This window comes from Gorilla gorilla, chromosome 18 (genome assembly GCF_029281585.2).
Source record: "Gorilla gorilla gorilla isolate KB3781 chromosome 18, NHGRI_mGorGor1-v2.1_pri, whole genome shotgun sequence".
In the NCBI taxonomy this organism is placed as follows: Eukaryota; Metazoa; Chordata; class Mammalia; order Primates; family Hominidae; genus Gorilla; species Gorilla gorilla.
The window spans coordinates 24,389,585-24,414,085 of NC_073242.2; the positions used below are offsets into that span (position 1 = coordinate 24,389,585).

At 38.2% G+C, this 24,501-nt stretch overlaps 1 protein-coding gene across 20 annotated transcripts in view; it reads left to right on the forward strand.

Moving 5' to 3' along the window:
* Positions 1-24,501, forward strand: part of TNRC6A (trinucleotide repeat containing adaptor 6A) — a 218,311-nt gene that overhangs the window by 127,988 nt on the left and 65,822 nt on the right. For 14 of the 20 annotated variants that reach the window (XM_055365511.2, XM_055365510.2, XM_055365508.2 and 11 more), the window contains exons 3-4: positions 12,266-12,353; positions 19,914-19,935. The exons of 4 other annotated variants lie outside the window; for them this stretch is intronic. In XM_055365511.2, the coding sequence (XP_055221486.2) occupies positions 12,266-12,353; positions 19,914-19,935 (110 nt within the window). Of the gene's footprint in view, positions 1-12,265; positions 12,354-19,085; positions 19,191-19,913; positions 19,936-24,501 lie in introns of those variants that run through there. 2 more of the 20 variants (XM_055365522.2, XM_055365523.2) reach the window with 2 other exon arrangements.

The following is a 24,501-nucleotide window of genomic DNA, read 5'->3' on the forward strand; positions in this document are numbered from 1 at the left end:
CCTCTGGCAACCACTAATCTACTTTCTATTATAAAGCTATGGATTTACCTATTTTCGTTTAAGTGGAATCATACTATATGATACTTTTGTACGTGACTTGTCTTATTTAGTGTAGTGTTTTCCAGGTTCGTCCATCATGTCGCATATATCCTTTATTCCTTTTTATGGGCAAATAAATTTCATTGTATGGCTATTGCCCATTTTGTTTGTCCGTTCATCAGTTAATGGGCATTTGGGCTGTTCTAACTTTGGGGCTATTATGAATAATATTGCTATGAACATTCATGTACAAATGTTTGTGTGGACATATATTTTCAATTCTATTCGTTATATACCTGGGGTGGAATTGCTGGGTCACATGGTAACTCTGTTTAACTTTTGTTTGTGTTGTTTTGTTTTGTTTTTGAGACGGACTCCCTCTGTTGCCCAGGCTGACGTTCAGTGGTGCAATCTCAGCTCACTGCAACCTCCCACCTTCCAGGCTCAAGCCATCCTCCCACCACTGCCTCCCAGGTAGCTGGGACTGCAGGTGCATGCCACCACGCCCGGCTAATTTTTTCTATATTTTGTAGAGATGGGGTTTCACTGTGTTGCTCAGGCTCTATTTAACTTTTTGAGGAACTGCCCGACTGTTCGCAAAGCAGCTGCACAGTTCTACATTCTCATCAGCAATGTATGGAGGCACTAGGTTCTCCACATCCTTTCCATTCCCAGCATTTGTTAGGGTTCTTGTTTCTGATTTTAGCCATCCTAATGGATGTAAAGTGGTATCTCATTATGGTTTTGATTTACATTTTCCTAATGGCTAATGATGATTAGCATCTTTTCATGTCCTTATTGGCCATTCGTATATCTGATCTGAGAAGTGGCCATTCAGATTCTTCTCCCATCTTTAAATTAGGTGATATTTTTTGTCATTGAAAAAGGTCTTTATATAGCTTAGATACAAGTCCCTTATTAGATATATGATTTACAGGTATTTTTTCCTATTTTGTGGCTTTTCGTTTCACTTTTTTTTTTTTTTTTTTTTTTGAGACGGAGTCTTGCTCTGTCGCCCAGGCTGGAGTGCAGTGGCATGATCTCAGCTCACTGCAAACTCCACCTGCCAGGTTCAAGCATTTCTCCTCCCTCAGCCTCCTGAGTAGCTGGGCTTACAGGCACCCACTACTATGCCCAACTAATTTTTGTATTTTTAATAGAGACAGAATTTCACCATGTTGGCCAGGCCAGCCTTGAACTCCTGACCTCAAATGATCCACCCACCTCTGCCTCCCAAAGTGCTAGGATTACAGGCATGAGCCACCGCATGCAGCCTCTTTTCACTTTCTTGATGGAGTCCCTTGAAGCACAAAAATTTAAAATTTTGTAAATCTAGTTTACCAGTATTTTTTTCTGTTACTTGTGTTGTTGGCAACAAATCCAAGGTCACAAAGATTTACTTGTATTCTAATAATTTTATAGTTTTAGTTCTTAATGTTTAGTTCTGTAATTCATTTTGAGTTAAGTTTTGCATATGGCATGAGGGCTCCAATGTCATTCTTGTTATGTAACTATCCAGTTATTCCAGCTTCATTTGTTGAAAAGACTTTCATCTTGGCACCCTGTTGAAGGTCACTTGATCATAAAATGAAGAATTATTTCCGGACTCTCAATTCTATTCTGTTGATACTATGTGTTCATCGTTATGCCACTTCCACACTGTCTTGATTACTTCAGCTTTGTTGTAATAAGTTTGGAATCAGTATGAGCCTTCCTTCAAGATTGCATTGGCTGGATAACCAGAGACTAATTATTAAAAAAAATTTTTTTTAAAGATTGCATTGACTATTCTGGTTGCATTTCTATGTGAATTTTTGGATCAGCTTGTCAATTTCAGCAAAAAGGCAGCTGAGATTTTGATAGGAACAGTGTTGAATATGTAGGCCAGTGTGGACAGTATTGCATTTTATAATATTAAGTCTTCCAGTTCACGAACATGGAATCTTTTTCTATTTATTTAGGTCTTTAATTGTTTTCAAAGATGTTGTGTAGTTTTCAGTGTGTAATCATGCTGCTTTTGTGGAATTTATTCCTAAAACTTTTTGATGCTATTGTAGGTGGAATTGTTTTCTTGATTTACTTTTTGGGTTGTCCACTGCTACTGTATAGAAATACGGTAGTTTTTTTTAAAGTTTTTTTAAAAATTGTGAAACGTAAAATTTACCATCTTACCCATTTTAAATGATGTAGTTTGGTGGCATTGTCCATTCACATTGTTGTGCAGCCATCACCACCATCCACCTCTGCAACTCTTCATCTTGTAAAATGGAAACTCTGTACCCGTTAAATCATAACTCCCTATTGCCTTCAGCTCTTGGCAGCCACAATTCCACCTTCTGTCTGTATGCATTTGATTATTCTAGATACCTCATTAGTGGAGTCAGAGTGTTTGTCCTTTTGTGACTGGCTTATTTCACTTAGCATAGTGTCCTCAAGATTTGTCCATATTGTAGCGTGTGTCAGCCAATTGATTTTTGTATGTTGATACTGTGTTCTGCAGCTGTGCTGAACATGTTCATTAGTTCCAGTAGTCTTTGTGTATCTGGATTCATTAGGACTTTCTGTGTACAAGAGCCTGTCATCTGTGAATAGAGATAGTTTTACATCTTCTTTTCCAATTTTGGTGCATGCTTACTCACACACGCACTCTCTTTTTTCTGACTGGAACCTCCAGCTCAGTGTCGAATAGGAAGTGGCAAGATCAGACATCCTTGTCTTGTTCCTAATCTTGAGGAAAAGTATGCAGTCTTTATCATTATGTATGTTGTGAGCTGTGGGCCTTTATCAGGTTAAGGAAGTTTTCTTTTATTCCTATTTTGAGTGTTTTTGTCTTGTAAAAGGATACTGGATTTTGTCAGATGCTTTTTCTGTGTCTCTTGAAATCATCATGTAGCTTTGTCCTTCATTCTATTAACATGGTGTTTTTCGTTGATTTTCATGTTAAACCACCCTTGCATATCTGGGATAAATCCACTTTGTGTAGTCCTGTTTGTTGCTAGATTTGGTTTGTTAGTCTTTTGTTGAGGAGTTTTATGTTTGTATTCATAAGGGTTATTGGCCTATAGATTTATCTTTTGATACCTTGGTTCTCTTTTGGTACCTGGTACCTGATTTGCTCTGGTTTGCAATCTGGGACCTTTAGCTGTTGGTTTTGTGTCCACCAAATTCTGCATTGTACAATAATAATTGTTTTTTTGTATTCAGTTTTATTTTCTACTGTATGCACTTCCTCCTTTGGTTGCAACCTTCTTTGCATCCTAACCTTAGCTTAGTGCAGTGCTTTGTGCCTAGTCTCTCATGGCTAGCAATTAGTGTACACTTTTTACATTTTATTTATTTTTTGGGGGACATGGTCTTGCTCTGTTGCCTAGGCTGGAATACAGTGGCGTGATCGTGGCTCACTGTAGCATTGAATTCTTGGGCTCAGGTGATCCTCGTGCTTCAGCCTCCTGAGTAGCTGGGACTACAGGCATGTGCCACTGTACCTGGCTAATTTTTTAATTTTTGTAGAGACAGGGTCTTGCTGTGTTGCCCAGGTTTGTCTCAAACTCCTGGCCTCAAGTGATCCTACCACCTTGGCCTTCCAAAGCACTGGGATTACAGGTATGAGCCACCACACCTAGTCCCACTGTACACTTTTTATGTGCATCTGTTAAGTACTTCATCTGCATTACCCAATTAAATCTTCACAACCACCCATTGAGGGAGGTACAGTTTGAGACGTCTCATAAATTAGATGATGAAGGCTTCAGAGAAATAAAATAAATTGCTTAAAGTTACACACGTAGATGGTGGAATTGAGGTTTAAGACCACTTCTATTTGACATTTGGACCCAGGGGTCTTCACTGCATGCTATGCTGCCTAGGAAATGCTTGTTTGAATAGATTGGAATTGAACTGGTCCTTAAAGGAAAAGTAACATATGGATAAGAGTAAGAATTAAAAGAGTGCATTTTTGGCAGTGGTGTTGGGGTTACAGTGTTAGTAAAGGCAAGGAAGCAGGAATTGGAATCTAATTAGAGTGCCCAGTGACAGGGAGTATTGTACAAGTAGGACTGTTTTTTGTCCCCAGAGCAGTAATTAGTCCTATTTGGAAGAGTGAGATTAACATCTAAAATAATTAGAAAATGTCTGGGCGCAGTGGCTCACGCCTGTAATCCCAGCACTTTAGGAGGCCGAGACAGGTGAATCACCTGACGTCAGGAGTTTGAGACCAGCCTGTCCAACATGGTGAAATCTTGTCTCTACTAAAAATACAAAAATTAGCTGGGTGTGGTGGCAGGTACCTGTAGTCCCAGCTGCTCAGGAGTATTGTACAAGTAGGCAGGAGAATCACTTGAACCAGGGAGGCGGAGGTGGCAGTGAGCCGAGATCGAGCCATTGCACTCCAGCCTGGGTGACAGAGCAAGATGCTGTCTCAAATAAAATAAAATAATTAGAAAATGAGTATTGTTTAATTAGAGGTCAAGGATGAGGTTTGTTTGGATTGGAAAGAATGATGAAGGAACTAGTAATTAAGCCTTAAAAGAAGAGTAGGATTTGGGTGGGTAGATGTAGCAAACTGAGTTTTGGGTCAGCCTTACCACAGCCTTGTACCATCTGACAAGTCATTAGGACTTTCTGATCCTCAATTTCTTTAACTGTCAAAGGGGAATAATACCAGTGCTATGTTTCAGGGTTGTGAGTTCAAAATGGATAATATCTCAGAGTACTTTGTAAATTGTAGGTGTTTCTGTCCTTATGGTGGAGTATCTGTTGTTTTCTAAGTTTCTAAACTCACTAACTTTCCTCAATCTGAGATTTTAATTAATTTATTATTATTATTTTTGAGAAAGGGCTTTACTCTGTCACCCAGACTGGAGTGCAGTGTGGAATGATCTTAGCTCACCGTGCGACCTCTGCTTCCCTGGCTCAAGTGATCTTCCCGCCTCATCCTCTCGAGTAGTTGGGACTACAGGCATGCACCACCACACCCAGTTAATTTTTATATATTTGTAGAGACAGGGTTTTGCCATGTTGCCCAGGCTGGTCTCGAACTCCTGGGCCCAAGCAATCTGCCTTGGCTTCCCAAAGTGCTGGAATTGCAGGCATGAGCCACCTGCAGAGCTTTTTATTTTGAGTTAATTTCCGATGTAGAGAAATGCAAGAATAGAACAAAGAACTTCTGAATATCCTTAACCCTTAATCCTCAAACATTAACGTTTAATCACATTTACTTTATTCCCTCTTTTTATACATACTGTTTTTTACCATTTAAGAGTAACTTACAGACATGGTACCCCTTTACTCCTAAACACTTAGTCAAAGATCTTTTCTTGGTAACTACAGTACCATTATGAAAATGGGCACAGTAACATTGGCACAGTCTTAATAGCAGATCTGCAGATCTTACTCAGATTTTGCCAGTTGTCTCAATAATTCCCTTTAGAGCCAAACGAAATCTATTTTTTCCTGGTCAGGTCTTCAATCCAAGATCACAAGTAGCATTTAGTTTTCATGTTTGTTTAGTTGCCTGCATTCTGGAAGTTTCTTAGTTTCTGCTCTTCAGGACCTTGATATTTTTAAAGAATACAGGCTAGTTACTTTGTAGAATGTCCCTCAGTCTGTATTTGTCCATTATTTCCTTATGACCTGATCAGGTTATGCAGTTTTGGCAGGAATAGTACAGAATTGATGTGGTGTTCCCAGTACCTCATGTCAGGAGATGCCTGATATCCTTTTATCCCATTATTGGTGATGGTTAACTTCAACTGCTTGGGTGAGGTGGTCTCTGTCGGGTTTCATCACTGCAAAGTTAGTATTTTTCCCTTTGTAATTAATAACACTGTTGTTGGGAGATACTTTGAGAGTACGTAAATGTCTTGTTTTCTCATCAATGTGCTTGCCTTAACCAGTAGGGCCAAATAGTGATTTTTAAAGTCAACCATTCTTCTTACATTAGTTGATATTTTACTGTAAGATTTGGTACTTCTCTCCATTCACTCACTCAATCATTCATTCATATCAGTATGGACCCATGGGTTCTTATTTTATTCAGTTGTTTGTAATTTTTTATTAGCATAATTTATCGCTCAAATTATGGTGCTAGTGGAAGCCCCTTTCAAGCTCAACTTCCCACTTTTTGAGATCCATACTGTCATCTGGATCCTTACTGCTACCTGTTTGTATGCTATTCTCCTTCCTTCCTAAGGGGAAGACATGCCAGCTAAAGCTAAGCTAAGAAATATACAGCATTGCCGCCACTCTGTCTGTTGTCCTCTTTTGTGCTCATACTCTGTCACAAATATATATTTTTTATTAATTTGTATATGTACACGTCTCCAGAATTTCTTTATGCACGTACAAGGACATGTAAATATATATATATTCATATCCCTCCCAACACAAAAAGATAGCACACTGAGCCTTAGATTTTGTTTTGTTTTTCCAGTTAACTTTAAGCCTTCCTGATCCTTTCACATCAGGGTGTAGAGGAGACCTTTGTTTTGCAGCTGCATAATATTCCATTTTATGGATATATCCATTTTATTTAACTACTGTATTTGCAGATAATTGTCAGTTATTGTAAATAGCATGTTCCCCACCCTTCAATACGATGACCCCTTTCCACTTCCAGATAACTATTAGTTGTCCTTACTTTAAAAAATATGCAAAACTTCATTTTATCCTATTCTCTTCATTTTACAGCTGAAGCTTTTGAAAAACCGATCCAAATCTCCAACTTCCTTACCTATTTTTGCTCCAGTTCAGTTTTCATCTCTACTGTCTGGTGAATTCTATAGTTTTGAAGGTTGCTAGTGACTTCCTGTTGTGTAGTGCTAGACAGGTTTTGGTGATTAATTTAGGTAGGAGGATAAAAATGAGAAAAGGAATGGGGGGTGGCAATCAAATGGGAAAAGAGGAAGACTGGAAGGAAATAGAAGAAGGTGGGATCTGCATGGGAGAAAGTAGGAGAACAGAATGTTTTTTGGCAGAAGATGTGAAGTGTATTTTTATTTCTAGCTTGTAACATACAGCTGGCATCTATGTGAGGATGAGCTAGCTTGTGGTGTGTTGCTGACTGATAGGCTAGTTGGGTCCTCAGGAAAGTTGCTTCCTGTTTTCTGTCTCCTAAAGCAAAATAGAGACACCTAACCCCTTGTCCCATTATTGTCATTTCTCCCTCTGTTGCCCAGGGTGGCATGTAGTGGCACAATCATAGCTCACTGCAGCCTCCAACTCCTAGGCTCAGTTGATTCTTGGGCCTCAGCTTCCCATGTAGCTGAGACTACAGGTAGGTACCACCACCCCCAGCTAATTGTTAGGATATTTTGAGTTATCTCAGATTTATTCTTCGCTTGCTTTTTTCACTGCCACCATGCTAGTTTGGGGAACTACACATTCACTTAGATTTTCGCAACAGTCTTCTCACCCTTGTTTTTGCCAATTTATTGCCTACTCTTACCCAACATTTTCCCTCCCTTTTTCAATTCCAGTCAATGCTGGTCCCTGCAATTGTCATGCTGACAAGTCTCCACACTTCGCTTGTGCCCACACCTTTCTGTACTCCTAAAAAATCTTGCCTCTTTTGCAAGAGCCAGATCAACTTCTTACTGCTCCATAAAGCCTTCCACAGTTGAAACAGCTCTTATACCTGTCTTACTTCACTAATCTTGTTTACAACCTGTACCAAATGTTTGCTTGTTTTCTTATTTCAGATGTGTTCAGTTGTTTCTACAAAATTGTAGGAATTTTTTTCCTATAAGGAAAATCATGTTTCCTAGCTGAGTACAGTGGCTCACCCCTGTAATCCCAGTACTTTGGTAGGCCGAGGTAGGAGGATTGCTTGAGCCCAGGAGTTTGACACCAGCACCACCTCATTCCAGCTTGGGGCAACAGAGTGAGACTTCGTCTTTAAATAAATAAATAAGAAGTTTAGTGCTTGAGGTTTCTATTGGGAGCTGGTTCTGTACACTATGGAAATCTACCCCCCGCCCCACTTTAAAATTACTGTGTAGTATTCCTTGGTGTGATTACAGGATGATTTAACTTTTCCCTATTGATTGGTTTTTGGTTATGATTTTATGCTGCGGTGTCTGTCTTTGTACGGTTCCTTTTTCAGAGGCTTAGATTTGAATTGATGGATCATAAGATAGTGACATTTAAAAATTCATTGTGAATGGATACTTCCAAATTGCTCACCAGAAGCTTAGTGCTAGTCCATACATACTTCCGATAGCAAGTACAAGAGTACCCTTCAGAAGGGATTAATTTTAATGTTATTCAGGGCTGGGAATGTAGGAAAAATTGACCATCAAGTGTCAGGAAGCGCAAGAGTAGGAAGGGGCATTCTAGCCCCGAGGTGTACCCTGCTCCCTTGATAGGCCCTTGAAATAGAGACAGACTCTCACTATGTTGCCCATTCTGTTCTCAAACTCCTGGCCTCCCAGACTGCTGGGATTACAGGCCTGAGCCACCATACCCGGCCAGAAACGCATTCTTGAACGGTACAAGTAAATCATTTGTAGTGGCTACTGGAAGATATGGGCAAAATTTGAAGCTTAGCTTGATTTGTTGTGTGGAATGTACCATCCTAATCTTGATCTATTTGTTTTTTCAGATCGAGATATTGCATTTCCCCTAGTCAATGTATGAAATCAACTTTAAAATACAATTTACATACAGTAAAATTCAGACATTGAGTGTGTAGGTGAATGATTTGACAAATGTATACACCCTTGTAATTATCACTGCAATCAAGTTAGAAAACATTTCCATTTTCCTAGAAAGTTCCCTCAGTGGCATTGACTTTTACAGGCCACCTCAAAGGCTTTATACATGAGATGCAGGACATAAGTCAAGTTCTGATAAAAGGGGAGTCTGGTTTTTACAGACAACGAAGTAGATTCATAGAACTTACAGATGTGAGGTATCCTGCAAAGTAGCCTTCAGGGCATGGATGATTGCTAACTGGAGTGTTGTCTTGGTGGCAGGTGCATCAAACAGGGTGGCCCACTTAGGCCTTTCAAATCCATCAGTCCTTACTCCTCTTGATAGTTGTGGTAAATGATATAGTCAGATGTCTTAAATGAGTCTCTATGAACATTTAACTCCTGGAAGCTGACGTGTTTGGGCACAGGTGTTGTTGTTTTTCCAGTTGGCTTTCTCTGAAGGAGGAGATATGGGAAAAAGCATGACTGGTTGGCTGTGATGATGGTGTTGAAGAACAAAACTTACTCCCCTCTGTGCTTACAGTATCGGCTGATACTGTGATATTTCCTTGAGAAGAAATGTCTGGTACATCTTTTAAGTACTAAGGGGGATATTTTTGGCCAGGAAAACACTTGCTAGTAACCTCATCAGAAAGTCTTGAAAATGAAGTTTGAGAAAGGAGAAAATACTCCAGATAGAGACCATTACATGGAGTAAAATTATAGTGACATATAAGATCAGAAAAGGACATGTCTGTAATTCACAGCAGAACATGAGGAACAAATGCTGAAGGTGCTAGATGTTTCTGAATAAGTACCTGTGCTATTTTGACACAAGAAGGGTAAAGACAGCCTTTTGGGTGCCACTGAGGACTGGTGAGTTGGATTCGTGGCTAGGCAATTGAGTGCTTACTAGATAAGCTTTGTGCTAAGTAAGCAGTCCTAATTCTTATAAAAATATTAAGACATTGACATGTATGGTCATTTGGCCCCATTTTTTCATGAAGAAACAGAGGCTGAAGAAGATTAAGTATTTTTAACTAGTAATCAGCTTTTAATCTTGACTTCTGCATGTCTCAGGGTAGGTAACATGACAGTGGTGTAACCTAGTTGCCGTTGTTTACTGATTTTACTCTGCTGCTCTCATATGCTGTGGCTTTCTTGCTCCTTGACTTCCCTGGGATTGTAGTGTGAGTGAGCTTGTTCAGTCTTACTACCTCCTGCACACAGAATTCAAAAGAGAGTGAGTCATGGCCACAGTTGGCAGGAATCTGTTATGTTACTCCATTAGCCACATGACACTTCTGCTTGTAACAAAATGACAGCGAAATATAGCAACAGTTATCATACTCTTCTTCCAGTTATCCTTTTAGCTGATTTTAGTAGTCCTATACTTAACTTTACTAAGTTTTTATCAGTTGTGCATAATGTCATTCATTTCATTTTTCAGCGTCTGCATCTCCTCTCAGTCTGTTCCATCAGCAAAGCCAACTTAAATTTTGTTTAATCTCATTGCAGTGCACCTATGGCAACCCCTTCCAGTTTCTTAGGCACTTGTCTTTCTTCTTTTATCTTCTTCAACATCCCTACTGCCATATGCATTCCAGCCTTGATAAATAATGTGCAGCTTCCAAAATGTCTAGTTCATATCTCCAAACCTCTCCTTTTCTGCCTGATATTCCTTTTTTTTTTTTTTTTTTTTTGAAACAGAGTCTTGCTCTGTCGCCCAGGCTGGAATGCAGTAGTGCCATCTCAGCTCACTGCAAGCTCCACCTCCCAGTTTCACGCCATTCTCCTGCCTCAGCCTCCCGAGTAGCTGGGACTACAGGTGCCCGCCACCACGCCCCTGCCTGATATTCCTTAGTGTCCCCTCTGGAAAGCTTCCTCAGGGCAGAGTTAGGTATTTTCATTTTGTGTGATGCTTTTCTTTGGGTAACTGGGGATTTTGGTTGTTGGTATTATGAATGAAGGTTTAGGGTCTAGACTTTAGGGTGATGACTATAGGTAGCCGGAGTGAGTTTCTTCCGCCTTTGCAAAGGTTTCTTTGCCCAGTACACTCCTTCCCTGAATGGGAAGGCTGATCTGTGTGAAGGGTGTTGATTGGCAAGCTTTACTTTACAGTGTGATGGAGTGGCAGCAGCCTCCAGTAAGATGGGCTTTGTTCTGGGACAACCAAACCCATTCAAGCACCTATCAGACTCCTGTGGAAGGTTTTGTTTCTTTAGAGAGTATTTCTTTGGCTTGAGGCTGCATTTAGAAGCAGCTACTATCTGTGGCCGTGTAGGCATCTGGATGGGAAGTGGGTGGGAGGGGTTGAGTAGCTATGGCTTTTCTATTCCTTAGGCAGTCTTTTTGCCTCATGCTGTCTTGCTCTGGTCTTCTGGAACCCTCTCTAGAGCTCCACCGGAAAGGATGGTGCCTAAAACATCTATTTCAGACTGCTCTTGTGTTTATTCTTGGGTGGGGTGGCTTTTGCTTTTGCTTATTCATCTGCTTTGAATAGAATAAAAAAGTAATAACCTTTTTTCCTGAAAGGTAATAACCTGTTTCCTGAAACACATTTGCGCAGTCTGTCACTTTGAAATCCTGAACCAGAGGTTCTGTTGACAACTTTAACCATTTGAGATTTTAAAAATTTAAACAAACTAATATGAAGAATACATTATTAGACCAGGCGTGGTGGCTCACACCTGTAATCCCAACACTTTGGGAGGTCAAGGTGGGCAGATCACTTGAGGTCAGGAGTTTGAGACCAGCCTGGCCAACTTGGTGAAACCCCGTCTGTACTAAAAATACAAAAATTAGCCAGGCATGGTGGCAGGTACTTGTAAACCCAGCTACTCGGGAGGCTGAGGCAGGAGAATCACTTGAACTCAGGAGGTGGAGGCTGCAGTGAGCAGAGATCACGCCACTGCATTCCAGCCTGGGTGACAGAGCAAGACTCTGTCTCAAAACAAACAACAGTACGTTATTGTTTCCCAAGAATTGATAGAATACCTTGGAATGTTGATAGAATATGAAATTGTTGTAATGCTGAAATACAAGTCACCTATTTATTAATAAGTTATATTCTAAAAATATTTACAAAGCTTTTTAGAGCAAGGAAAGCTAAAGGTAGCTTCCAGAAACCTAGGTGAGAGAGGATTGTGGGGAGGTCTCAGGCATTGCCATTAGCTACTAATTGATACTTGGGGCCAGTAGCAAGGTAACTCCAGCTTAAATGATGAAGTTTACATTCTAGGATTGGAGGAAATTGCTTGTTTCCCAAAGTAAAATTTGCTAATTTTAGGTTGTCTTCCTTGATATGATATTGAGATAAAAGCTGTACTACTTGTGGCTTATTAAAGTGAATCGTACCATATAGTGGCTATATAGTTAGGGTTAGGTTGCAGGTTGTGTTTTATTTCAATGAATGATAAAATAATAATTTGCCATGTCTTCTAATAAGAGTGAAAAAGTGAAAATGAATCTGTATGCAACATTATTTTTATTTCTTAATACATTTTGGGAAACTTAATTGCAACTGTGTGGTTCAGGGATTTAGTGCAAGAAGAAGAACAGTTGATGGAAGAAAAGAAAAAGAAAAAAGACGACAAGAAAAAGAAGGAAGCTGCTCAAAAGAAGGTAGTATGTGTGTAAACTATTTATATTAAGCAGTTTAAACATAGAATTAAAAAGAAAATTACTCTTACAGATTTTTAAGGCATTTATTTGATTTAATGTTTTAGCTTTAATGGAGATTCATTTTAATATTTAATGTCTTTGAATATGCATATAAAGTAACTTGCTGAGTTTGTACAATTTAATGCATATTTAATCGTCAATAGTTTTTCAAAGGTAAGTACATTTTATAGATCTTTATCTTTCAAATAGCTGTTCCTAGGTGTTTCATAATATATCATTTTATAAGTGGGAAGAGCATGGAATTTGTAGCCAAGTTGAGAGGATTTGAAATCTCACTCTCCCACATAGCACATAGAATGGTGTGACTTTAAATTTTATTTAGCCTCTCTGGGCCTTAGTTTCCTTGTGTTTTGTTAAATGAGGGTTGAATTGAGATGATGTTATGATATGTAATACAGAAATAGAGTATTAAAGGAAAATGTAATAGACATAATAGGAAGTAAAGTGTCAGTTTCTTTTTCCCTCTTTATTTAGTACCTGGGCTGATTTTTAAAGTTTGCAGTGTACATTAGCCTTAAAATAAACCTCGGACATTGTTTACTGCAAGGGAATTCTAAACTAGCTAATTTAGTATAGGAAACTATAATTAAATGCAAAGTAAGTTTAAAAAAATCTGTAATTATTAAAAATTTTCCATTTAATTGTTATATACTAAACAATTGTATTAGTATTGTTAATACTAAAAACTGATAATAGCTAAATGGGCACTCATCTCCTACTATGTCAAGGTTTCAAGACATTAAAATGCTCTAAAAACCTAGTGAAATTACTGTTTCAATTATCTGTTGTAATGAAAAATTATTTTAATTTCTAATATATGCCTTTTTTGAGCCAGGCATTGTGCTAGGAACTGGATGTAGACTATAGCAAGATACTTATGTCCACATTATTTAATAGGGGAAAACACAGGCTGTAAAAATGGCAGGTGAGGCATTTATGGGGAACTGTTGCAGTACAGAGAGAGAGGTGCATAACTCAGGCTGAAATGGGGCAGAGGGACAGAGAAATTTCCTTAGAGTAGAAATTAGGTGAATCAGGAGCAGAATAGAAAAGGATTCCAAACAGTGAAAACTCAGAAATACTTGGTGGCCTGTATGCATTAAAGGATGGGTTTTGCTTGGGGGAAAGGGAGGGAACCAAGGGTAGAACTCTGAAGAGTAGAACTAGGAAAGGCTAGGAGGTTTTCTCAAGGCTTTGGGGAAAATGCTGAAAATGTTTTAGTAGAGTGACATAAAAGTTTGTATTTTAGTATGTTTACCTTGGAAAATTGTGGAATTGGTTTAGAGGGGGTAGATACCAGAGTGTGAAATACTGGTAAAGGGACTATTAAAGTAATCCACAGAATTTGTTTAAAGGATATAGAGGGAGAGTCAGCTTAGATTGACTCGCAGGTTCCAGATGAGTGACTACATTTGAGAGGAGTTAATCAGGCTAGGGGATACAAAGAAAGGAGAAATGATAAATAATTCAGTTCTACATGTCCTGAGCCTAGGGGTGTCATCAGCAAGTATTAGGGGAGGAGAATTAAGTATGAGATGAGAGGAGATGATGTGGCCCTAGCCACCTGCCTTTTGGTTGCTCTTAGGGGTGCGTGGGAAGGGATGCATAGGTATATGCCATGGTTAGGGTTTTGGTAGGCTTCTCGTGGTTTGGCATTGACGGATGCCTTGGGCCTCTGTCAGAGGCTGTTTACGTAGGACAGTCTTTGCAGTCTGGTCGGTCATTGCTCGGGATTTCTTATGAGAAAGTTGTGTCCTCTGTAAGTCTGAGGTTGGGGTAAAGGCTTATCAGACTCTTGTTCCATGGTGTGAAAGGCCATTTGCCCAGTGAAAAGAGCTTCTAAGAAACTTAAGAGGTTTATTGAAAAGGATGGTTGGATATACTTTATGTAGATTCAGTAGTTTGGCAAGCATCTGAGTGTTGAATTAGGCTCTGTTGGTCCCTGTGTCTAAGGAGTTCAAGAATTAGCTGATAAGTCAGAATGTATGTGAAATGGCTAGAGAAGAGGCCTAAGACAATATATAAGTGTATTTGTTTGGAATTTATTCTATTTACTGAGAAATTTTAAGAAAGGGAGGGGTCACTTGAATGATGTCTTTAAATATTGTATTTTTGTGAATATAAAGTTGTAACATATACAGCAATGGCTCTAATTGTTACAAGTAAATCTTTACATTCTTGTATAATCAAATCTCTAAATCACCAAGTCAGTATAAGTGGTCACTTATGTGTAGGCAGCTTATAAATAAGCCTGTAACACATGAGTGGTGATTATTGTGCCATTTGACTTCTCACCAAATCTGAAGTGACAGCTTTTCATACTGTTGCCCACTTCATTCCTGTCTCACCCCATGGTTCCAGTCTCTCACCTCAACCATGTCCTTACTAGAACCATCATCAGAAGCTTAGGGATATAAGAAGTTTTTCCTTCTTTTGCCAGATCTTCAGCACTGATAGGGTATTCCTGTGTGTCTCATAGACACATCATAGTATCTACCCACTGAACACAATATAAAGGAAGGTTTAATACCTCTAATAAATGTTAAGTTTAGCAGGCTAGGCCGCTACTGTAAATTAGACTGTTCTCCAAATTTCAAATAATCAGCTTACAACTGAATTTGAATACAACCTGTTGGTGAAGTGAGGACAGCTGGTATTTCCATAGAGTGTTACCAGATAGCTCTTGAAAAGAAAAGAAAACCCCCAAATGACACACTTATAGCCCATATGAGGAATTGTGAGTCACAGGGTTTTTAAGACAGGTTTCCTGGAACTTGTCTTTTGTCGCTAGTAGGAGCCAGCAGGTGTATCCAGGCAGATATCTACATGAGCCAGGTGGGCAGGCCCATTTATATAAATGTTGGCACATTTATATATTATTTATATTATATATTATTTATATATATCATTTATATATTATTTATATATTTTATGTAATTTATATTTTCTAATTTTTGAAAAAGGCCAGATATTATCTGTTCTAATACATTTGTTCATTTTTAATATAAGGAACCTAAGCATCACAATGAATTAAGTGATTGACCTTGGTTTTATCATGGTGACAGAACCAGGAATATAATTGAAATCTCTCTCCTCCAGCTGGTGCTTTGTCAAAACCCTGTGCCATGACTTTATCCTTTTCATGCAGAACATTATCTTATACTTTGCTTTATTTTTTGTCATTTAAAGGTGAACTTTAAAATTGGGAAATAATATATTGTGATAATTTTTATAATAGGGTATAAAATAGGTTCTTATGCCATGAATACAGAAAATGCATACATTTAATGGTCCCCAGTAGCCACTGTGGTTTTTTTTAAATTAACACCATGGGTTATTTTCTATTTTAAATAAAAAGCCAGATAACACAACTTCCTATAAAAACAATTAGACACCGACAAGCCTTACAACGATATTTTCATTTTGATAGTTTTTATTATCCTATCATTTAAATATTAATTTACATATTTAGATTCTTTAAAGAGCTTTTTCACATTAAAAACAGGGTGATTTGTACTGTATTTCAGCCCCAATACATTTCTAATTAATATGGAGACCGATGACTTTTGTTCTTAAAGTTTTTTGAAAAGCCTTTTCATCAAAGATTATGTATAACACTCTTTTCTGTTTCATATCTAAGAACCAGGGCTATTATTTTCTGATTCTTGGGCTTAGAAAATAATTTGACAGAGCACGGAAATGTAGTTTCCATACTTTAAAAAAAGGAGGGGGGTGACAGTAGTAGCAGTAGGTTACCATGGATTTCTCTCCAGGTTCTGTTTTTAGAAGAAATTTCTCCAAGGGATCTTAAGGGAAATGTAATGAGGAGGAAAATAGAGGTTGAGAAATAGGTTAATTATAGAGGGGTAGTTTAGTGTAACCTTTACTTTAAGCATGCAATTGTAGTTCCTAGAAAGCATATTAATCGTTGAAGGCCGAGGGGAAGCAACGATACAAGTTGGAATCTCTTGGTGTTGAGAATGTTTCAACATCCATGGGCTTTTTGCTGTTACTGTGTTAAGAGCTGAAGGGATTTTTATAGGTGTTATTGACTTAAATATACCAAATTCAAGTTTAAATGAGACCTAGGTTTTAGAGAGCTTCCAGCTTTATTGCCATTTTTGAGCATCATATTCAGCAGCTTAATTAGTAAATTTTCTCAGTAACCTTGGTGGTAACATGACCAGGCCTGAGTTGTGCTCTCATAGAGGGCAGTTAGGTGTTCTCTTACAGTCTTGCCCCTCATTGCACCTTACACTTCTCTTTTCCTCTTTTATAAAACTCATTTTAGTCAACAGATCTGGATTCTAGACTGAGTGCTGATTGCTAAGTCATAGGAAAGCTCTCTGAGCACTAGGTATCTCATTTAAAATCAGTGAATTGAGCTAGATTAATTCTTTATTCTTAATGTTAGGTTGTAATACTTGGCACTGTTAAGACATTGTAGATGATTAGAAAAAAAGAAAAGCAAGACTTGGAAGGGATGAATGTAGAGTCAGCTTATTTCCAACAGTGAGAGCCAATACTGAGCCAAAGCATGGGCAGATAGGGCTGAAGATAGCAGCCACCAGCGCCACAGCAACAGCTGATGTCTGCTGAATGCTTTCTATATGTCAGGCTTTGTCCTAAGCGCTTTTATATGAGTTAAATCCCTTTAACCTTACAACTCTGAGGCGGGTGTTTTTGCCACATTTCTATAGATGAGGAAACTAAGCTTTAGAGAAGTTAACACATTTGACCATGGTCATACAGTGTAAGTGGCAGAGCCAGGCAGGCAGGCAGTCAGGCTTTAGATCCTGAGGTCTTAACGAAGTGTGCTTCAGGACCATGTTGTTGGGACAAGCAGTGCAGAGCCTGACAGGCAAAGCAAGTGGAGTGCTGTGCTCTGCCACTGCACTGCTGTCTTCAGTAATGAAGGAGGCAGTTGTGATCATTGCTGGTGGAACCATAGCTCAGATTTTTTTTTAAAGAATAATGTATTAAAAATGGAAATCATTTTGCTTCTAGATTGGCCAGAATCTTTTAATTATCTGTGTGAGAGGATTTACAGTGATACTTCACATTTGAAGTAGTGTTGTATAGTTTTTCAAAAAAAATCTTTCACATTTTATTATTTGACCCTCATAATAACCCTGAAAGGTAAGCAGGACAGTTATTTTGTCCATTTGAGAGATTAGGAAACTGAGACCCAGAGGGTTTAAATGATCAGAGCATTTCAAAGTAAAAATAACCAGATTAATTTTAATATATTTTATATAACCTAATATAGCTAAAATGTTACTATTTTGACATGTCAGTATAAAGTATTTTTAATAAGGCATCTTGTGTTCTTTTAAAAATACCAAATATTAGAAATTTGGTGTGTATTTTGCTCATCTCAGTTCAGACTAGCCACATTTCAGTCAGTGGTCGGTAGCCACATGTGGCAAGTGGCTATTGTTTTGGATAGTGCAGACAATTACTCTTAAAATGACTGACCCCACCTGGAAAATTCTTTTTAATAATTTGAATAATATACTAGGTCTCCAGACCAGCCCGCAAAAACCTGTTTTAAAAAAGTGGAACTCTTAGTTCCGTTTCTTCCCATTCCATGAGGAGCTCTTGGTTTCTATACTACTACTTTCATTCCTTGTATACATTAAATCCGATTCTTAGGGGCAGACACACCTTAGGTGTCTCCATGGGGCCATTCTCTGTTGATGACAGAATACTGAATGAGGTTGACCATTGTTTTAAAGCAACTTTTTCCAAAGGAGTTGTATAGCATATATCCTTTATGTTGTAAGGCCTAAAAGAGCAACATTGTATACTTTGTTTTGTTTTGCTTTTTTGTAGAGATGGGGTTTCGCCATATTGGCCAGGCTGGTCTCAAACTCCTGGCCTCAAGCATCTGCCTGTCTTCTGCCTCCCAAAGTGCTGGGATAACAGGCGTGAGCCGCACCTGGCCTACTTTGGGTTTTTATGTGGTCATTGTTTTTATGTTCTGAAACTTAGTTTCCATTGGGAGTAAATTGTGAAAGAGACCAGGAGAGTGTTTTTTGTTTGTTTGTTTGTTTTGTTTTTTTTAAGCCTTTCAACGTGTAAAAGAAATTTTCTGCTAATTCTTTGGCTTCAGAAGATTATGCATCTTATTGTTTGACATGACATTTCTGATACCTAAAAGTGTTCATATACTAACTTCTCTCTAATAAGACTTGTTTTTCTACTCTCAGATTTTAAAAATGATTTTCCCAGAAACAAATGAAGTGTTGTTAGCTAGTTGACTGGTTGTTTGGCATTGTCTTTCCATCAAAATTTTTTTTTTAATTTAAATTTTGATCCATAGAGTAAAAGATGAGCCTCCATTATTTTGTATTTCACTAGTGCTCTAAAACTTAGCAAAGCACTTACGTGGTGGAGCAAGACTCCCTGGCTTTCTGGGGAAAGATTAATGTTTGGTGTGGCTTCAATATTAGGGTAGTTACTATAGCTTTTACCCATGTATCTATAATAGTATAATTTAAAGTGGTATTTTTGATAACAGTAATTTCATATAACTAAGCAAAATGAATTATGCCCCATGGCAGCTAAGAAAAGCTTTATTGCTATTTAGAAACAACAACTGGTTATTCAGTTACTAATTATTCAGTCTTTTCTCACCTCCCTTCCTTTTCTTGTATCTGTTATTTTCAGGATTCCCATAATATTGATCTTGATCAACAGATTGATGTTTTGCTTGGGTTTTTCTGTCTGTGGTTCTTTTTGAAGCCCTTGGGAGTTTGAGCTAGTCACCTCGAGGTAACCCTGCTGTCCTCAAGCCCCTCTCCTCAGTTGTGGTGTCAGAAAATAAAGGAAGAGCAGACATTGGAAGGCAGTGAAAGCAGAGTTCATGTCAGTTCAGCTTCTGATCACAGTAATTTTAACAGATTGTCAGATGTGTCAGAAGTGATAAATTAGTTTGAAATTTTTTTCCACTCAAAAATACTTAGATACTTAAAAGTTGACTAAGTTTAATTGCAATAGCAGCCTAACCTCCAGGAGTTAAATTTATTACTAATTTGGCTAAAGTGATTATATATACAGCTTTTCTTACAGAAAACCTAATTCATCTTTTTATCACTTGTAACAATTTTTGAAGCCATTTAAACATGCAAAATATATTAAATCTATTAAATGTAAAGGTGACAGTTTGTATAAAAATCATTTTTAAAGGACATGAGAAAAGTGCAGCTCCCATTTAAAAAATTATATACTGTCATACAGTGATGTCTTCTATGCTTAGTGTCACAAAAATTAGGTATTTTAAATTAATAAACATAGTATCAGGGATAATGGGGCACATCTGTGGGAAAAGCATGCTTTCCTTGCATATCTTTTCCTGTGCAGTTCATCTATTTGAGAAATTCCTTATTTAATAAAGGTGTATATGTCTTATATTAATATATGAACATTTTATCATAACAGTCCATTTCTTTCAGTTTCATATTTACATTGTTTTTTGTTTGTTTGTTTTTATTTTAGGCCACTGAACAAAAAATCAAAGGTACGTTGTTTAAAGCTATTTTTTATCCCTTTTTTCATTAAAGCAAGGTTGTTTATGTGCATTTTTGTTCACCTCAAGGATGGGAGAGAGAAGAGCATGAAAGAAGCGGTTGGGATTAGACTTCTTCAGTAACATACCCTGGGGTCGTCCTTTGGGATTTCATGGTTATTGTGGTGTATGTGACCACATTTAGAGTGCACTGCCTCAGACCTGCCTTAAAGCTGTGTCATAGGATAAGAGTAAGCACTGCTTCCTAATGTACTCCCTTGTTTTGACTCTTGGGGCACAGGCACCTTTCCTTCAGTCTTCCTTCTAAAAGTCTTCTTGTGTGGGGTAACCTCTAGGACCCCACTGTATCCCTTAAGAGTTCTGCCTCCTTTATTTCTTGTTCTCTGAAGAATGTCCCCCATTCCTTCTTATAGACAGATAGTGACATCCATCTCTGTATTATCACTTAGAATAGTAGGTTGCAAACCTTACACATTGTGTCAGGTTTGAACAGCACCCATTAGACCCCAAGCAAAAGACATCGGAGTGATGAGGAAACAGGACGCTAATTCCTCTCAGATCCTGAATCAGGAGTTCTTCACCCTCCCAGGAGCTACTTGGTAATAAAGGTGTAAAGCTCTCAGGTGCTGAACTTATTAAGCCTCAAGATTCTGAATTTTTATTTTAAGCTGTATCAAAAGTATAATCTTACCCCTCAAAAAAAAGATGAATAAAGGAATGAAATGGTTCAAAGAAGGAATGAAATGGTTCAAGCATGATTCAAGACACAGAGATAAGAAATAACATGATGTGGCTTGCAGTGGTGGAATTCCATAACATGATGTAGTATGCAGTGGTGGTATTCCTAGAGCGTTAAATATTCAGTGATAAGTGGGCAGGGTTGAGGCTGAAAAGATAGATAGGGGCAGGTCAAAGTGGGTTAATTTATGTGCTGTTTGTACCAACAAGCTTGGACTTTGTATGTGACAGGCAGTTAGGAGGCATTCAAGACTTAAGCAGAGTGACATGGTGCTTTGTTTTACTTTGTTTTCCGTTTTTTAAAGCTATCAACTACTGTACATGGAAAGTATTGGTTGGAAGACAGGTAGGGATTTGAAAGGTAGAGCTAAGAGAAGAAAGGCATTGTGAGCAGAGGAGGCAGGTAGACAGCATGGGGAATACGACATGCATCTTTTGTCTCTAGAGTTGGGGGGAAGTGACTGAATATAGGCCTGGAGATAGAGGGAGCCACAGGGCTTCATGCTGGTTAAGCCAGCAAAGGTGTTTGGATTTGGAATGTCATGGTCATAAGCTGTGGAAATTTAACTTTGCCAGTAGTGCCTAAAGTCACCAATAGAAGCAAGATTAGAGAGGGTCATGAGGGTTTGAACTGAGGTCTTGGCAGTAGAGGTAGAAGGTGGGTGACAGATGTGTGAGGGATAATTGACAGGACTGGCAATTGATGAGATCAGAAGAGGAGTTGAAGGCGCATTTGTGGCTTTGAACTTGGAATGTCTAAGACAGTTACAAGGATGCGGAATGTAGGGAGGAACATTGCCAAATTAGTAGGAATGTTACCAAATTAATTTTCCTAAAACTCTATTTTCCCCACCCCTCTCCCCCACATAGCAATGGTAAGTTGTCCCTATTTGTTCTTGCTTCAAGACCAAACTCCTTTGCTTAGCTTTCAAGGCCCTCATTAATCTAACCTCCCTTGACCTAACCAGCCTGTTTCCCATCAGTCCTTATACTTTTTAGAGCATTCTTAGCTCTTTCATGTTCATTCTTGTTTCTTTTTTATTCAATTTCTCAGCCAAGGATGTCTTTATCAGGCCTTTCAGCTTTCCTAAACCTCTCAGAGTTCATCCTTGAATGGGTCTCTCCAAGTACCATTGATCTCTCCCTTTCCAGTTTCTTAGGATGTTATAATCTCAAATTTGGGCACTTGGTTATATTCTTACATTTTTGACTGATCTGTGGATATTTGTTTCTTCAACATCTTTGAGTACCTAGTGTTTATATCATTTCTAAATGTAAATAATTTTCTTCTAGCCTTACATAAAATATGAACATATTTAGTCTTCTTGTTTTTAGATTTTTCCACGACTCTGCGAATGATAGGCTGAGTATATGAAGGTCACTTCAGAATACATTTTGTTGTTTTGCCAGTGATTTCACTCATGTCATCCTTCTTTTCACGCTGTCTCTCTTCATAATTGTTCCCATTTTTTCTGATTCATGAAAATGTATTGTTTTATTTCTGTGCTATGTATTTGTCTAGGTAGTATTTATAGTTTGGGGTTCACATACTGGTTAGAGATTACAAACTGGAGACTTGAGGGGCGGATGTGGCCTACTTGGTGGTGGTGGTGTTTACTAAACTTTGTATTTTGGAATAATTTTAGATTTACAAAAAAGTTGGAAAGATAGTACAGAGACTTCTCGTATACGCTTCATTCAGTTTCCCCGATTATTAGCATCTTACATTACCATGGTACATTTGTCAAAACTAAAAAACCAACCATGATACTAACCTCACCAGTTTTTCCATTAACGACTTTCCATTCTAGGATCCGATGCAAAATGCTGCCTTGCATTTAGTTCTCAGGTCTCCCCAGTTTCTGGTTTCTGCAGTGTTTTTATTGTTATCCTGTATATTTTAAAATGACTGCCAACATTTAAAAATCAGAAGAGTCTGCCTATTCCAGAATTCCTGCTTCTCTTACAGTTCATAATGTCAGTATGATTTTTTTCTCTTTCTGTGTTGTAGAGTCTGTGTAAAGACCAAGTTTAGCCACGTGTGGCTGTCAAGTACTAGAAATGGGACTTTGACTGAGGAACTAAATTTTTAATCTTACGGGACAACATAGCTCTAATGTGTAATGGGCAACATAATGACATTCTTGAAAGTTTTATTCTTGTGACTTCAACTTTGAAAAACTGTAAAGAACATAAATATTTGAATATTTAAAAAGTCTTTTAAAATACGTCTCTTATGAGTATGTCCTTGAAACAGCAGGAGAGTGAAGTGCTAAAAAACTTCAGGTGAGGTATAGGGATAGATGGATAAATTTTAAGATGCCCTGTGGTATATGTAATGTAAAGGCAAGGAAAGAGCTAATGTTCCTTCTTCAGAGTGTCCTTGGGAACTTGGTTGAGAATAAGAAAATTTTTTAAAAACAGTTTTACAACTCTGGCATTGACTTTTTTTTTTTCTTTTTTTTTTAAGGAGACAGGGTCTCGCTCTGGAGTGTAGTGCACAATCATAGCTCACTGCGGCCTTGAACTTCTGGGCTCAAGCAATCCTCCTGCCTCCTGAGTAGCTGGGACTGTAGGGGCAGGCTATTTTTTTTTCTTTTTCTTTTTTTAAACGTGATCATGCTACATTACCCAGGCTGGTCTCAAACTCCTAGACTCACACGATCTTCCTGCCTCAGGCTCCTGAGTAGTTGGGACTGTAGGCGTGAGCCACCGCAGCTGGCTGACATTGGGTTTTTTGGGAAGCATGTTGATTGTACATTCATTTCAAAAGAATAAGTAAGCACTGTTGATTTTTGACAGCTAATTTTCTCTCTCTCTCCTGTCCTCTTTTTCCTCTGTCTCTTCCCCTTCTTGTCTCACTCCTTCATATCAGTGCCAGTGCCTTTTTTGAGTGATTTCATGAGCAAGGTATCTTCCAAAGAGTAATAAACCCCTGAGCTCCTAAGGGAGTTATGGGAAGCTCGGGGAGATCCTGGTGGGAAACAGCAATGGAGAAAAAAGGATTGAGATTTTATTTTTTGGGTGATAAAATAGCAAAGTTTAGCTTATTACTGCCGTTCTGTTTCTGGGTTAATTAAAAACTCATGAAATTAAATCAACATTTATACATTTTTTCCTGCCACAATTGGCACAGTTATTTTTTATCAATTCTAGCCTTAATATTTGTTTTTCTGTCAAACACAATGTTACTACATCTGGGTGATAAAAATATTCACTATCTATTAAGTCAGCTGCATGTCAAATCATATTGTAGACATTATTATAGCTGACTTAGAGCACCTTGTATGTGCCAGGCACTGTGCTTTATTTCATTTAATCAAGGAAAATATTCTAAATATTTAACCACTAATAATGAATGGGTATCAGCAATTCAGAACAGGGTCCTAAAAGCTTCTTAATGTGCTAAGAGTTACTTTAGTTACTGAATTTTGGAAATCTTTGGGATCCAGGGCAGGGGCTGGGTATTCTGGGACTCACGTAGTCTATATTTAAAAATTGATGTGAGAGTAGGCCTTCAGTGTATACTAGCACAAGGTAAGTTTACGTTTAATCCTCTCAGCAGCCCTTTGAAAGTAGATATTAGCACCACTTACAGGTGAAATTAGGCTAGGAAAAGTTAACTAACTTGCCCAGGTTATGCAGCTAACGAGTGCCTGAGCCAGAATTTGACTACGAACTTGACTGGGCTCTACCGCTTCTGTTTCTTTAAAAACAGCCTCTGCAGTTACATGGAAGACAAGATGTGAAGGACACACCATTGCTCATGCTGCAACAGTAGTCACTGAATAAACTAAAACAACTCATCTTTTAAAAGGA